General features: G+C 39.8%; 1 protein-coding gene across 1 annotated transcript; it reads left to right on the top strand.

The window, feature by feature from the left end:
• The first annotated feature begins 10,925 nt into the window (after positions 1 to 10,925).
• Positions 10,926 to 13,028, top strand: LOC112794690 (serine/threonine-protein phosphatase 7 long form homolog). The gene is made up of 3 exons (XM_025836670.1): positions 10,926 to 11,117; positions 12,153 to 12,830; positions 12,972 to 13,028. The coding sequence occupies exons 1-3, from the start codon at positions 10,926 to 10,928 to the stop codon at positions 13,026 to 13,028; spliced, it is 927 nt and encodes a 308-aa protein (XP_025692455.1).
• The last annotated feature ends 646 nt before the right edge of the window (positions 13,029 to 13,674 follow it).

Below are 13,674 nucleotides of genomic sequence, written 5' to 3'. Positions count from 1 at the left end.
TCAGAAACCCAAGAGATATACATTCAAGCTTTTCTTCATGTAGAACGGAAGTGGTTGTCAATCACGCGTTCATAAGTGAGAATGGTGATGAGTGTCACATAATCATCACATTCATCATGTTCTTGTGTGCGAATGGATATCTTACAATAAGAATAAGCATGAATTGAATAGAAGAACAATAGTACTTTACATTAATGCTCGAGGAACAGCAGAGCTCCACACCTTAATCTATGGTGTGAAGAAACTCTACCGTTGAAAATACATAAGAACAAGGTCCAGGCATGGCCGTGAGGCCAGCCCCCAAAATGTGATCAAGAGATCAAAAGATGATAAAAAGTTGTCTAATACAATAGTAAAAGGTCCTATTTATACTAGACTAGTTACTAGGGTTACAGAAATGAGTAAATGATGCAGAAATCCACTTCTGGGCCGACTTGGTGTGTGCTTGGGCTAAGCATTAAAGCTTTCACTTGTAGAGGTCTTCCTTTGAGTTAAATGCCAGTTTGTAACTTATTTCTGGCGTTTAACTCTGCTTTGCAACTTGTTTCTGGTGTTTGACGCTAAAATAGGGCAGAAAGCTGGCGTTAAACACCAGTTTGCGTCATCTAAACTCGGGCAAAGTATAAACTATTATATATTTCTGGAAAGCCCTGGATGTCTACTTTCCAACGCAATTGAGAGCGCGCCATTTAGACTCTTGTAGCTCCAAAAATTCCATTTTGAGTGCAAGAAGGTCAGAATATAACAGCATCAGCAGTCCTTTGTCAGCCTCTGAATAAGATTTTTGCTCAGGTCCCTCAATTTCAGCCAGAAAATACCTGAAATCAAAGAGAAACACACAAACTCATAGTAAAGTCTAGAAATGTAAATTTTGCTTAAAAACTAATAAAAATATACTAAAAAGTGAATAAAACATACTAAAAACTATATAAAAATAATGCCAAAAAGCGTATAAATTATCCGCTCATCACAACACCAAACTTAAATTGTTGCTTGTCCCCAAGCAACTGAAAATAAAATACGATAAAAAGAAGAGAATATACAATGAATCTCACAATATCAATGAAACTTAGTCCCAATTAGATGAGCGGGGCTTGTAGCTTTTTGCTTCTGAACAGTTTTGGCATCTCACTTTATCCTTTGAAATTCAGAATGATTGGCATCTATAGAAACTCAGCATTTTGGATAGTGTTATTGATGCTCTTAGTTTAGTACGTTGATTCTTGAACACAACTACTTTATGAGTCTTGCCCATGGTCCTAAGCACTTTGTTTTCCAATATTACCACCAGATACATAAATGCCACAGACACATAATTGGGTGAACCTTTTCAAATTGTGACTCAGCTTTGCTAAAGTCCCCAGTTAGAGGTGTCCAGAGTTCTTAAGCACATTCTTTTGCTTTGGATCACAAATTTAACCACTTAGTCTCAAGCTTTTCACTTGGACTTTCATGATACAAGCACATGGTTAGGGACAGCTTGATTTAGTCGCTTAGGCCTGGATTTTATTTCTTTGGGCCCTCCTATCCATTAAAGCTCAAAGCCTTGGATCCTTTTTACCCTTGCCTTTTAGTTTAAAGGGCTGTTGGCTTTTTCTGCTTGCTTTTTCTTTTTCTTTCTTTCTTTTTTTTCACTACTTTTTTTCTTCACTGCTTTTTCTTGCTTCAAGAATCAATTTCATGATTTTTCAGATTATCAATAACATTTCTCTTTGTTCATCATTCTTTCAAGAGCCAACAATTTTAACATTCATAAATTTCACTATAAAAAATATGCACTGTTCAAGTATTAATTCAGAAAACAAAAAGTATTGCCACCACATCAAAATAATTAAACTAATTTCAAAATAAAACTTGAAATCCAAGTACTTCTTGTTCTTTTGTAATTAAGCACATTTTTCATTTAAGAGAGGTGAAGGATTCATGGAATTATTTATAGCTTTAAGACATAAACACTAGACACTAATGATCATGTAATGAAGACACAAAATATAGCCAAACATGAAGCTTAAAAACCGAAAACAGAAAAATAAATAGACAAGGAGATTAAGGAATGAGTCCACCTTAGTGAGGGTGGCATCTTCCTCTTGAAGAACCAATGGTGCTCTTGAGCTCCTCTATGTCTCTTCCTTGCCTTTGTTGCTCCTCCCTCATAACTCTTTGATCTTCTCTAATCTCATGGAGAATGATGGAGTGCTCTTGGTGCTCCACCCTTAGTTGGTCCATGTTGTAACTCAAGCCTTCCAAGGAGGTGTTGAGTTGTTCCCAATAGTTGTGTGGAGAAAATTGCATCCCTTGAGGCATCTCAGGGATTTCTTGATGAGGATCTTCCTCATACTCTTGTTGAGGTCCATGAATGAGCTCTCTTGTTTGCTCCATCCTCTTTTTGGTGATAGGCTTGTCCTCTTCAATGAGGATGTCTCCGTCTATGTCAATCCCAGCTAAATTGCATAGATGACAAATGAGATGAGGAAAGGCTAACCTTGCCAAAGTGGAGGACTTGTCAGCCACCTTGTAGAGTTCTATATGTATAATCTCATGAACTTCCACTTCCTCCCCAATCATGATACTATGGATCATGATGGCCCAATCCACAGTTACTTCAGATTGGTTGCTAATAGGAATGATGGAGCGTTGGATGAACTCGAACCATCCTCTAGCCACAGGCTTAAGGTCCGGTCTTCTCAATTGAACTGGATTGCCTCTTAAGTCTCTTTTCCATTGAGCTCCTTCCACACATATGTCCATGAGGAATTGGTTCAATCTTTAATCAAAGTTGACCCTTCTAGTGTAAGGACATGCGTTTTCTTGCATCATTGGCAAGTGGAACACCAACCTTACATTTTCCGGACTGAAATCTAAGTATTTTCCCCGAACCATTGTAAGCCAATTCTTTGGATTTGGGTTCATACTTTGATCATGGTTCCTAGTGATCCATGCATTGGCATAGAACTCTTGAACCATTAAGATTTCGACTTGTTGAATGGGGTTGGTGAGAACTTCCCAACCTCTTCTTCGGATTTCATGTCAGATCTCCGGATACTCATTTTTCTTGAGCATGAATGGGACATCAGGGATCACCTTCTTCTTGGCCACAACCTCATAGAAGTGGTCTTGATGGACCTTTGAGATGAATTTCTTCATGACGCCAGGACGTCCGCTTGGGTCACCAATCTTGGCGAGGTTAACAACCCTACTATGGTGAAAGTAGCCAAGAACCCACCTTGGTTGGCTAAGCCAAGGATGCACCTCTTACTCTTAAAAAGGCCTAGAGGAAAATAAGCACACAACTTATTTCAATATATAACTCAATCAATTCAACTCATAAACAAAAGGGGTACATACGCATATTTATACTAGTAGGGGAGGGGGAACCTTCATGACTCGGGCGATGTGGGACTAACTCATAACACAATATAATAATACATGCTAAACTAGACTACTTTAATTAATATTTCTAATAACCTAATAGATGCTCCTGCATCATTCTCCCTGGGTTGGAAAGAGCTTCTGCATTATCCTTCCTGGGTTGAAAAAGGCTCATCTTGTATTGGCGAAAGATTCCATTGGTGAGTGCATTTGAAAGATGTGAAAAGGCATAGCTCAGCTTGATTTTTTTGACCATCTACATGTTGTAACGAAGTTAATACGATCTTCTTGCCATCTTTGATAAAGGAGTATGTATTTTTGCAACCATCATGAATAGCTCGACGATCATATTGCCAAGGACGTCCTAATAGTAAATGACACGCATCCATCGGGATGACGTCACACCATACTTTATCCTTGTATTTGCTTCCCATAGAAAATTGGACACAATATCGTCTTGTTACTTTAACTTCATTCTCCTTTTTTAACCAATGCAACTTGTAAGGATGAGGATGTAACTCGGTTGGAAGCTTCAGTTTGTCTACCATATAATTTGAAACAACATTTTCACAACTTCCGCTGTCTATGATAACCTTGCAAACCTTCTCTTCAACAGTGCATCTTGTGTGAAAGATGTTGTGGCGTCGCCAACTCTCGTCTTCTATTACCCTTGCAGTATTCAAGTTTCGACAAACTACTAAAGCTTCTCCACAATCGGGTGGAACTTCTTCAATAGCATAGTCAACCTCACCTTCCTCCTCTTGCTTCTGAATTGGTTCTGCATTAATCTCTTCCTCGACAAGAGTGATAACCCTTCGGTTTGGACAATCAGTAGCAATATGCCCAAAACCTTGACATTTGAAGCATTTCCTACCTAATGATGCACGCTCCTTGTTGCCTTTAAAAAATTCTGTCTTCACTTCTTGTTGAACATCAAGGATGACTTTTTTGTCCTTCGGCGACTGAGTGTTATTCCTTTGTGTCTTTTGCTTTTCAATCTTTAATAACAACCTAATGACATCATCCAAGGTCCAATATGGTTGCAGCTAAATGACATCAGAAATTTCTGTGTTCAGTCCTCCAAGATAACGAGCGATTGTTTGTTCTTCAGGCTCTTGAATGTCACACTTCATAAGCAGCTCTTCAAAGACCATTGTATATTCTTCCACAGATAACAACTTTTGCCTCAAATTATGAAATTTGATGAAGGTGTCTTGCCTGTAATGTTCAGGAAGGAACTAGCACTTGAGCTCACGACACATTTTATCCAATGTCTTGATCTTTCTTCTTCCTTCTCTTTCTCACTGACGCTTGAGATTCTCCCACCAAACTGACGCATGCTTCTTCAACTTGATTGCTACAAGCTTCACACGCTTGTCGCCTGGAATGTCTTTTAACTCGAACACTCTTTCCAGCGTGCAAAGCCAGTCGATGAAATCATCAGGTTGGAGTCTCCCTTCAAACTCAGGAATATCAATTTTGATTCCTAAGTCTTTAGCTTTCGTGTTTTTGTGTCGTGCTCTCGTGTGGACAAATCTTCAGACGAAGAAGAATAATGAAATGGATTTCCATTATCCTCTTCGCTAGAAGGACTGTCTTCAGTCTGGTTTCCATGATTATGTTTAGCAGCATCATATTTTGCAAGTTGCTCTTGCAACTCCTTAACTTGACGGCGTAATTCCTCCACTTCAATTTCTTGAATAGTTCTACGCTTCGGAGCCATCTTTTACTACTATGCAATATGCTTGGATGTTGATGTTGTGATGATGATGAGGATGCACAATGATGATAATGATGGAAATGAACAAAGATAAATCACCAACAGAAATGCCACCAAAAGAAGAGAAAAGAACGATATTACCCGGAACTTCACAGCAGACAATCCGTACTGATGACGACACGTACCAACAGCGAGCGAACCACACTAACAACCGTACACACAAACCAAATAAAATTTTACTAAAGCAAGGTGAAGGCCACGAGGACCGACCTTGCTCTGATACCAAACTGACGCCGGGACGTCCGCTTGGGTCACCAATCTTGGCGAGGTTAACAACTCCACTATGGTGAAAGTAGCCAAGAACCCACATTGGTTGGCTAAGCCAAGGATGCACCTCTTACTCTTAAAAGAGCCTAGAGGAAAATAAGCACACAGCTTATTTCAATATATAACTCAATCAATTCAACTCATAAACAAAAGGGGTACATACGCATATTTATACTAGTAGGGGAGGGGGAACCTTCATGACTCGGGCGATGTGGGACTAACTCATAACACAATATAATAATATATGCTAAACTAGATTACTTTAATTAATATTTCTAATAACCTAATAGATGCTCCTGCATCACTTCATCTCCCATGACTCGGAGGTGGAAGCTTTTGCCTTCCCTTTTCTCTTTCTAGAGGTTTCTTCTGCCCTAGGTGCCATAAATGGTTATGGAAAAACAAAAAGCAATGCTTTTTCCACACCAAACTTAAAAGGTTTGCTCGTCCTCGAGCAAAAGAAGAAAGAAAGAAGGGGAAGAAGAAGAAAATGGAGGAGATAGAGGGTTAGGATTCGGTCATTAGGGTTGGGTTTGGGAGGAAAAAGTGTTTGAATTTGAAAGTGAGGTACGTTCGGTTTTTTGGGGGAGAGATATGGAGATGATTGGTGAAGAGGTGATGGGGAAGAGTGAATGAGTTGATTGGTGAGGGGTATTTGGGGAAGAGTATTGTGGGAGGATAGGTTGGGATCCTGTGGGGTCCAAAGATCCTGAAGGGTCAAGGATTTATCATCCCTGCTCCTATTAGGCGTGTAAATGCCCTTACAATGCAATATTGGCGCTTAACGCCAGATTGCTGCTTGTTTCTGGCGTTAAACACCATCTTTTATTCCTTTCCTGGCATTAAACGCCAGGATGCAACCTGTTTTTGGCGTTTAACGCCAGCTTGTTGCTTCTTTCTGGCGTTTAACGCCAGTCTGGTACTTGTTTTTGGCGTTTAACGCCCAAAATGGTGCCAGACTGGCGTTAACGCCCATTCTGCTACCCTTACTGGCATTTAAACGCTAGTAAGTTCCTCCTCCAGGGTGTACTGTTTTTAATGCTATTTTTTATTTTTCTTTAATTTTTGCAGTTGTTTTTGTGACTCCACATGATCATCAACCTAAAAAAAAGAAAATACATAGATAAATAAAATTGGATTGCCTCCCAATAAGCGCTTCTTTAATGTCAATAGCTTGACAGTGAGCTCTCATGGAGCCTCACAGATGTTCAGAGCATTGTTGGGACCTCCCAACACCAAACCTAGAGTTTGAATGTGGGGGTTCAACACCAAACTTAGAGTTTGACTGTGGGGGCTTTGTTTGACTCTGCATTGAGAGAAGCTTTTCTTACTTCTTCTCCATGGTTACAGAGGGATATCCTTGAGTTTTAAACACAAGATAGTCTTCATTCAATTGAAGGACCAACTCTCCTCTGTCCACATCAATCACAGCCTTTGCTGTGGCTAGGAATGGTCTTCCAAGGATGATGGAATCATCCTCATCCTTCCCAGTGTCTAGGATTATGAAATCAGTAGGGATGTAAAGACCTTTGATCTTCACTAGCACGTCCTCTAGAGGAAAAGAGGAAGGTGAGAGGCTAAAGGATCAAGTTAAGTTGAGTTAGAATTTTGAACCCTTAGCTACCCCCACTTTGTTTATGGCTTATTTATGGTTGTGAATTGAAGAATAGTTTTAATTTTGAATTTGTTGTCAGAAGTTCTATGATCATCTTCAGCTTTTCTAGATTATATGTTAGTTATGTGGGCACTGTTACCATGCTGAAAACCTCTGGTTCTCACCCCATACATATTTTGTAGTTTTTAGATGCAAGTCAACCAGCACCTCGCTAAGGCATTCTGGGAGCATCTAGGAGCATCTGTTAGCGAAGGAAGCTTGTGTTTTGGGTTTATGTTTTGGTTATGTTGTATATATGGAAACACTTATCTCTCCCTGTGTATATATTATGTTTTGTTCCTCCTAGAGGTTGACTTGGAAAAACAGGTTTTATAAACAGTGTTTTGGGTATTTTGGGTTATCCTTGTATATATGTATGTATATATATGCTCTGATCGATTTTAACTTCGCTAACTGAGTCAGAAGCTTTGTTATCTGTATCCTTGGAAGTCACCTCTGTGTGTGTGTGTGTGTATATATATATATATATATATATATATTGTTTTACTCTTATCTTATCTGATTTACGTTATCATATTTGTGAGTACTGCGCTTTTAGGTTTAACGCTTTTGTTTATAAGTTTCTTTCAAAGGTTCCTAGATAAAGTAATTTTCACCTATATTTTATATTATATAATTTTACTTTTAGAGGTCGTAATGCCTCACCACTTCGATTTTATGACTTAAGCATAAGACTCTGTATGGTAGGGTGTTACAGTCTCCGTTAGCTCAGATGGCATCAATCAAGGTCCTTTCAACTCATTAGGAAGGGTGCGATTCACAAATGTGAACTTTTCCTCCATTTCCCCTACCCAGAATTTTTCCAGGTCACCCTGGGGTTCAGATCTCGGGTGCTCGTCAATCCTAGCATCTAGATTTGCTAAGAACACCCCGGTTGCCTTCTTGGATCTCTTTTAGAGGGATAAGCTGGTGTAATCACAAGCGACAGACATTTCCAAGTCGCCTTGGATAGTCCCTTTCGACCCATCGTCCGCCACAAATTTCATTCTCAGGAACTTCATGCAAATGACCGCAAATAATTCGTTGATGGTTCTTCTCCTGAGGATGACATTGTACGCTATAGAGTCTCTCAGGATCACAAACTTAGCCATTGTTGACTTTTTTCTCATCCCGGAACCTACACAAATTGACAGGACGACAGAACCGTCGGTTTGATGTAGTTGTCACCTAATCCTACAACTCCATGACGGTGGTCCTTGAAACCGCTTTCCTTAAAACTCAAGGCGTCAAACATGTTTCGAAACAAGATGTTTGAGTTGGCCCCTACGTCGACCAAGATTTGCTTGACCAGACTGGTCCCGATCCTCGCCATAATCACCATTAGCAGGTCTTTCGGGAGGTTGTCACACCAGTGATCCCCAGGGCCAAACGATATTTCTGAAAGCTCTCGTCATCACAGCAAGTATCTTAGCAACTTTTTTTGTTATGGACTTTGATTTTGGTAGGGCATTTCTATCAACCACCATATTCACCACCACTGTTGGAATTGTGTATGAGTTCTCCGGGGGGTCTTGCCTTGGCTTGACAGTCCGACTGCGGTCCTCTTCCGAATGCTCTCTTTCTTTTCTTCTTGGCTCCCGGATGAACTGTGAAAATTCATTCAACTTTCCTTCTCATATAGCCTGTTCTAGTGTGTCTTTTAGGTCAAAGCAAGCCTGTGTCTTGTGCCCAAAACCCTTGTGATAATCATAATACAAGTTCTTATTTCCTCCAGTTTGGTCTTTCAATTGCCTCAGCTTGGGCAGGATGCCCTTGCTCCCAATCTGTTGGAAGACTTCTACTATCGAGGCAGTCAAGGGGTGTAATTTGTGAATTTGCCTATCCAAAAAAATGGCTTGAACAACCTCCCAGATGCCATCTCTCTCGGGGCGTCTTTCAGCCTTTCCGAGTTGACGGCCTGACGAGTGGGTGGGGTGGCTTGCTGCCGTTTGTTGGTGGCTACCACCTGGCTAACCTTCTCATCGTTTATATATCCCCTTGACACATCCTAGATCTCCTGCATTGTTCAAACAGGCTTGGTGGTCAAGTGTTTCCAGATGTCCTTGTTCACTAGGCCGTTAGTGAGGCATAAACTGGCCACAGAGTCTGTGAGATCGCCAATCTCTAAGCACTCATCTTTGAAATGGTCCAAGTATTTTCTCGTGCGATTGCCGACCCATTGTGTTATCTCCAAGAGGTTAATCGGGTGCTTTGCCTTGGCAATGCGAGTAGTGAACTGGGCTAAGAAACTTAGAGAAATATTTTTGAATGTGGTTATAGAACCTTGTGGCAGAGAATTGAACCACTGGATTACCGGTCCAGCCAGGGTTCCAGGGAACGCCCGGCATTTGACCGCATCTCTTATGCCTTCCAACTTCATTCTAGCCTCAAATGCTGTGATATGCTCTTGTAGTCTTTAGTACCATTGTACCTCATGTCCGTCAGCTTATCAAATTTTTTGGGTAGGCGGACCTTGAGGATGGAAGAGTGAAAAGGAGTGGCACCGATCACCACGGGATCCCGGTGCTACCTCTTCCACTCCTCCTTACATTCCAAGCTTCTCGACTTGCCTATGAAGTAGAAGGGCTGGGTTTGACCGTCGATTTGGTCGTGCCCGTCGTCCTCCTTTTCCTGTCACCTTTCTCTCGATCTCTTCACAGGGGACCGGGTGCGAGAATGGCTGGGCAACGGCTCTATGCGTGAGCTGGTATTACACCTAACCTCCAAGTTTTAGCGGCTGCTCGCCACTAATTCTCTCTCGAGGTTTTGAATCCTGTGCCTAAGTTCTTGCATGATCCTGGAGTTGTCGTTGCCTGTACCCCCAAATAGATGCCTTTTGAGGGATTGCTCGTGGGAGAGACCATTTTCAAAAGGGGTTGGTCGATGGCTCTGAGAGGTTCCCGTGCTCACCTTACTCATGAGGCGACGCCCTTGGCGGTTGCCCCCTTCTTCTGGCTCGTCCACCGGGCAGGAAGCCTCCATCATTAACTCACGTTAAGTCGTGACAGACAACACAATTGTTCGGTTATTCGTCAGACCGGTGGAGTATGGATCGTTGATGGTGAGGGTCGGAACCTGGACGCAAGAGCTGCGATAAGGTGCGATGCTAGGAGTCGTCGGTGGATTGGCGGGTGGGGCCACCTACAAGGACACTTCGATGCCAAATTAAGCGGTCGTACGTAGAGGCGGCTAATTATGGTAAAAGTGATGTACTTGAGGAGAGGGCTAGGTCCCTCTCCTTTATCCCCATTCGTTGGGTGAGCCCTCTCACTCGAGCCCCACCCCTTAGAAGCTTCCGCCAGCGGTATAAATCTTTCCACAGGTGGTCGTGTTACATGAGGGGTGTCTCGCCATGCAGCCGGATTGTGGGTCCATTTAGTGGACCTTAAGCATTTATTGGGCTGGGCCAAAACACTAATAAATGAAGAAATAGTCAATTGCATATTAAATTAGATAATGATATTTGAACAAAATTCTTTCTTTGTTTAAATAAACAGAATTTATAATCTACTCTTTCGACGTATGTCAAAAAGAAAAATATATGATGGAGAATTAATTTTGTTCATGTAACAAAAAGATATCTTTATTCAAATATTATTACTCTATTGGATTTGATGCTCTAAATCCAATATTTAAAACTTTTATCCATGACTTGTTTGAAAATTCTTTTAAGCATTTGTTTTCATTCTTTCTCTTGTTAGAGATATAACAATTAATGTTACTTTCTCCTATCAGTTTAAACTTTTCAGAAGAAGACTTTTATGACACCTTTTATTCAAAAATTATTTTTCATATGGAGGCTGTATTGATGTTTTGGCTGAATATTAGGGAGTGAGGTGTTTTGCTGGTATGTGGATGTCACGGTCAACACGCAGGGAGTGTGGTACCACTGTCCGTCAGAAGCGTGTCAGCACCCCAGCAACACGCCGTGAGCGTGTGACTCGGCACGCATGTAGCTCCCTGGCAACACGCGGGGGGCGTGTTGCCTGCGAATCAAGCAGGTTTTGCAGAGTTTCGCGCCTTTCCAATATGCTGCAGCAACACGGGGTGGGCGTGTTGGAGGCTGTCTACATGCAGGGGATAGCTCCTTCACCCCGATAAGCAGCAAATGTTACTCTTTGGGCTCTATAAAAAGAGACCCTCACCTCCAGTACATGCATTAGAGTGTGTTAGCGTTAGTATATGTTAAAGAGAAGAAGTGTTGCGAGTAAAGAAATAAGAAGGGGGCTAAAAATTAGAGAAAAAAATATTAGTTTGTATTTATTTAAAAAAATGGTACGTAATTATACGGCACTCGAGAAACAAATTATAAATTATTTATATCATCCAATTTATGTAAGTTGATAAATTATATTCTTTTTATGTATTTAAATTTTTTAATTTTTGTTATTTAACATATATAAAAATATAGTAGGATTATTGTTTTTTTTTTATTTTATGAATATTTTAGAATAAAATTTTTATTTGTAAAATATAATTATATTATATTTTATTTTATATAAACGTGAATATATAATTTTTTTGTTACAATTGGATTAATTTTTTGTAATAAAAATACTATAATGGAATATATATTTTATAATTTTTGTTATGAATATACTAATAAATAAATAAATATTTGGATTTTTTGAAAATAAATATGCATGTATTTTTAAAATTTTAATAAATAAATATTATAATAAATATGTAAATATTTATAAAATATATTGTTATTAAATATTGAAAAAATAAATATTTTGATTTCGGGAAAGAAATCAATCATTTATGTTTATTTATTTAAAAAAAGAAGTGTAAGTATAAATATTTGTTTATAATATTTAAAGAAATAAATGTTAATATATAATTTTTTATTATTTTTCTTAGAATGAAAATATTTTTCTGTGAGTTTAATAAACAATTTTAATATTAATAAATGACTAAATATATTTTTAAATAAATATGGTAATATTTGTTAAATATTTTAATAAATAAATATTATAATAAAAATGTGAATATTTATAACAATATTTATATTGATGTCGATTTATTATTTGTAAGAATTATTATTTATTTAAACTAATAAATACATTTTTGTGGAACCAGCCTAACAGTAATTTGATGGTTCGTAAACTGGATCCACGACAAACGTGGAACTTAATGGTCGAAAGCCACTTACGCTCGACGGGATTCTACCACGTTTCTAGGATTGGGGTGATAAGAGGATTTTACCTCTTATTAGCTGCTCTAGCGGAAATGTGGAGGCCAAAAACTCACACTTTTGTATTGTTGGTGGGTGAGGTTACTATGCCACTAGAGAATGTCGCACATATATTTGACCTACCCATTTATGGAGAGCCTGTGAACGGATGGACAGATAGTAGTAGCGTCTTCCTACAGAGCCAGAGCATCACGATATTTGGTCATGAACTAGAAGTCAGTAGTTTTTCGATGTCCTATATAAAGTTGGGTTGGCTTCGACGTATCAGAGATCCAGAGCCGTTGGACACTAAGGAGTCTACTAGAAGATATGTCAGATGCCAGATTTTTTATTTGTTGGGTTCAACTCTATTCACAGACAAGTTGAATGCATATGCCCACGCGAAGTATCTACCATTGCTTCGCGACTTCGAGCGGATCCATACTTATAGTTGGAGGTCAGCATGTCTCGCACATCTTTACAAAGCACTATGTCATGCATCACGATATGATACAAAGGAGATGGATGGCCCTCTTAATCTGTTGTTTGTTTGGGCATGGGAGCGAATACCCTGTATTACGCCCGTACCGAGATAGACCCTTTCACCGGCTAAGATACCAGTTGCTATGAGATAACAAAAAACCTATTTTAGTCTTGCGTATTATTCATGATGCATGTTTGATTTACGGTGAATTTTTAAATTTTTTCAATGAATCACGTTTCAGGTGGAGTCATTCGGAACGGACCACAGCATGGTTGTTGAAGACCGTAGCGAGATTTAGGAAAGATATAGACTACATGGAGGAGGTAAATATTTAGGATTTGTGTGATTCCTATTTCCAAACATTAATATTAAGGTTCTAATATACCAATAATATGTGGTAGTTTGAGTGGCGGTCGTACGACGGATTGATCATACCCAACGAGTTATAGGGACATCTTGAGGTGTGTGACATCGTTGCTCCGTTGTTGTCATTTGACTGTGTCGAATGGCACCTTCTAGACCGAGTGATGTGTCAGTTTGGGTATGCACAACCTCCACCACAAGTAGCAAGAGACATTCCGCTGGACCAGCATTGCATCACTCTTCGTGGAGTGCAACTTAAACCTAGGAACCATCATCGCCACCAGCACCACTCAGTCCAGCACGCTGAGGACTCCGACTATGACCCTAAGCACCACAGAGACGACATATTCGAGCACCACGCATGTCGCGTGAGTCCATTTCATTCAAGTATTGGATCAATTTGGGGCGACCTTTCAACGTTCGCCTCAAGGCGGGATTAGCGACCAATGTGGGTCCCTCATAAGCAAGCCATGTCTCGAGATCACCTAATGATGTGAACTCAAATCTATATACCTTATGAACATCTGTCATCTTGTACACATCATGCACATACAATTGCCAATCGAGACATTGGTTAGCAC

The sequence above is a fragment of the Arachis hypogaea genome, chromosome 4 (genome assembly GCF_003086295.3).
Source record: "Arachis hypogaea cultivar Tifrunner chromosome 4, arahy.Tifrunner.gnm2.J5K5, whole genome shotgun sequence".
NCBI lineage: Eukaryota > Viridiplantae > Streptophyta > Magnoliopsida > Fabales > Fabaceae > Arachis > Arachis hypogaea.
The sequence above is the reverse complement of the archived record's forward strand: the minus strand, read 5'-3'. Positions and strand labels throughout refer to the sequence as shown.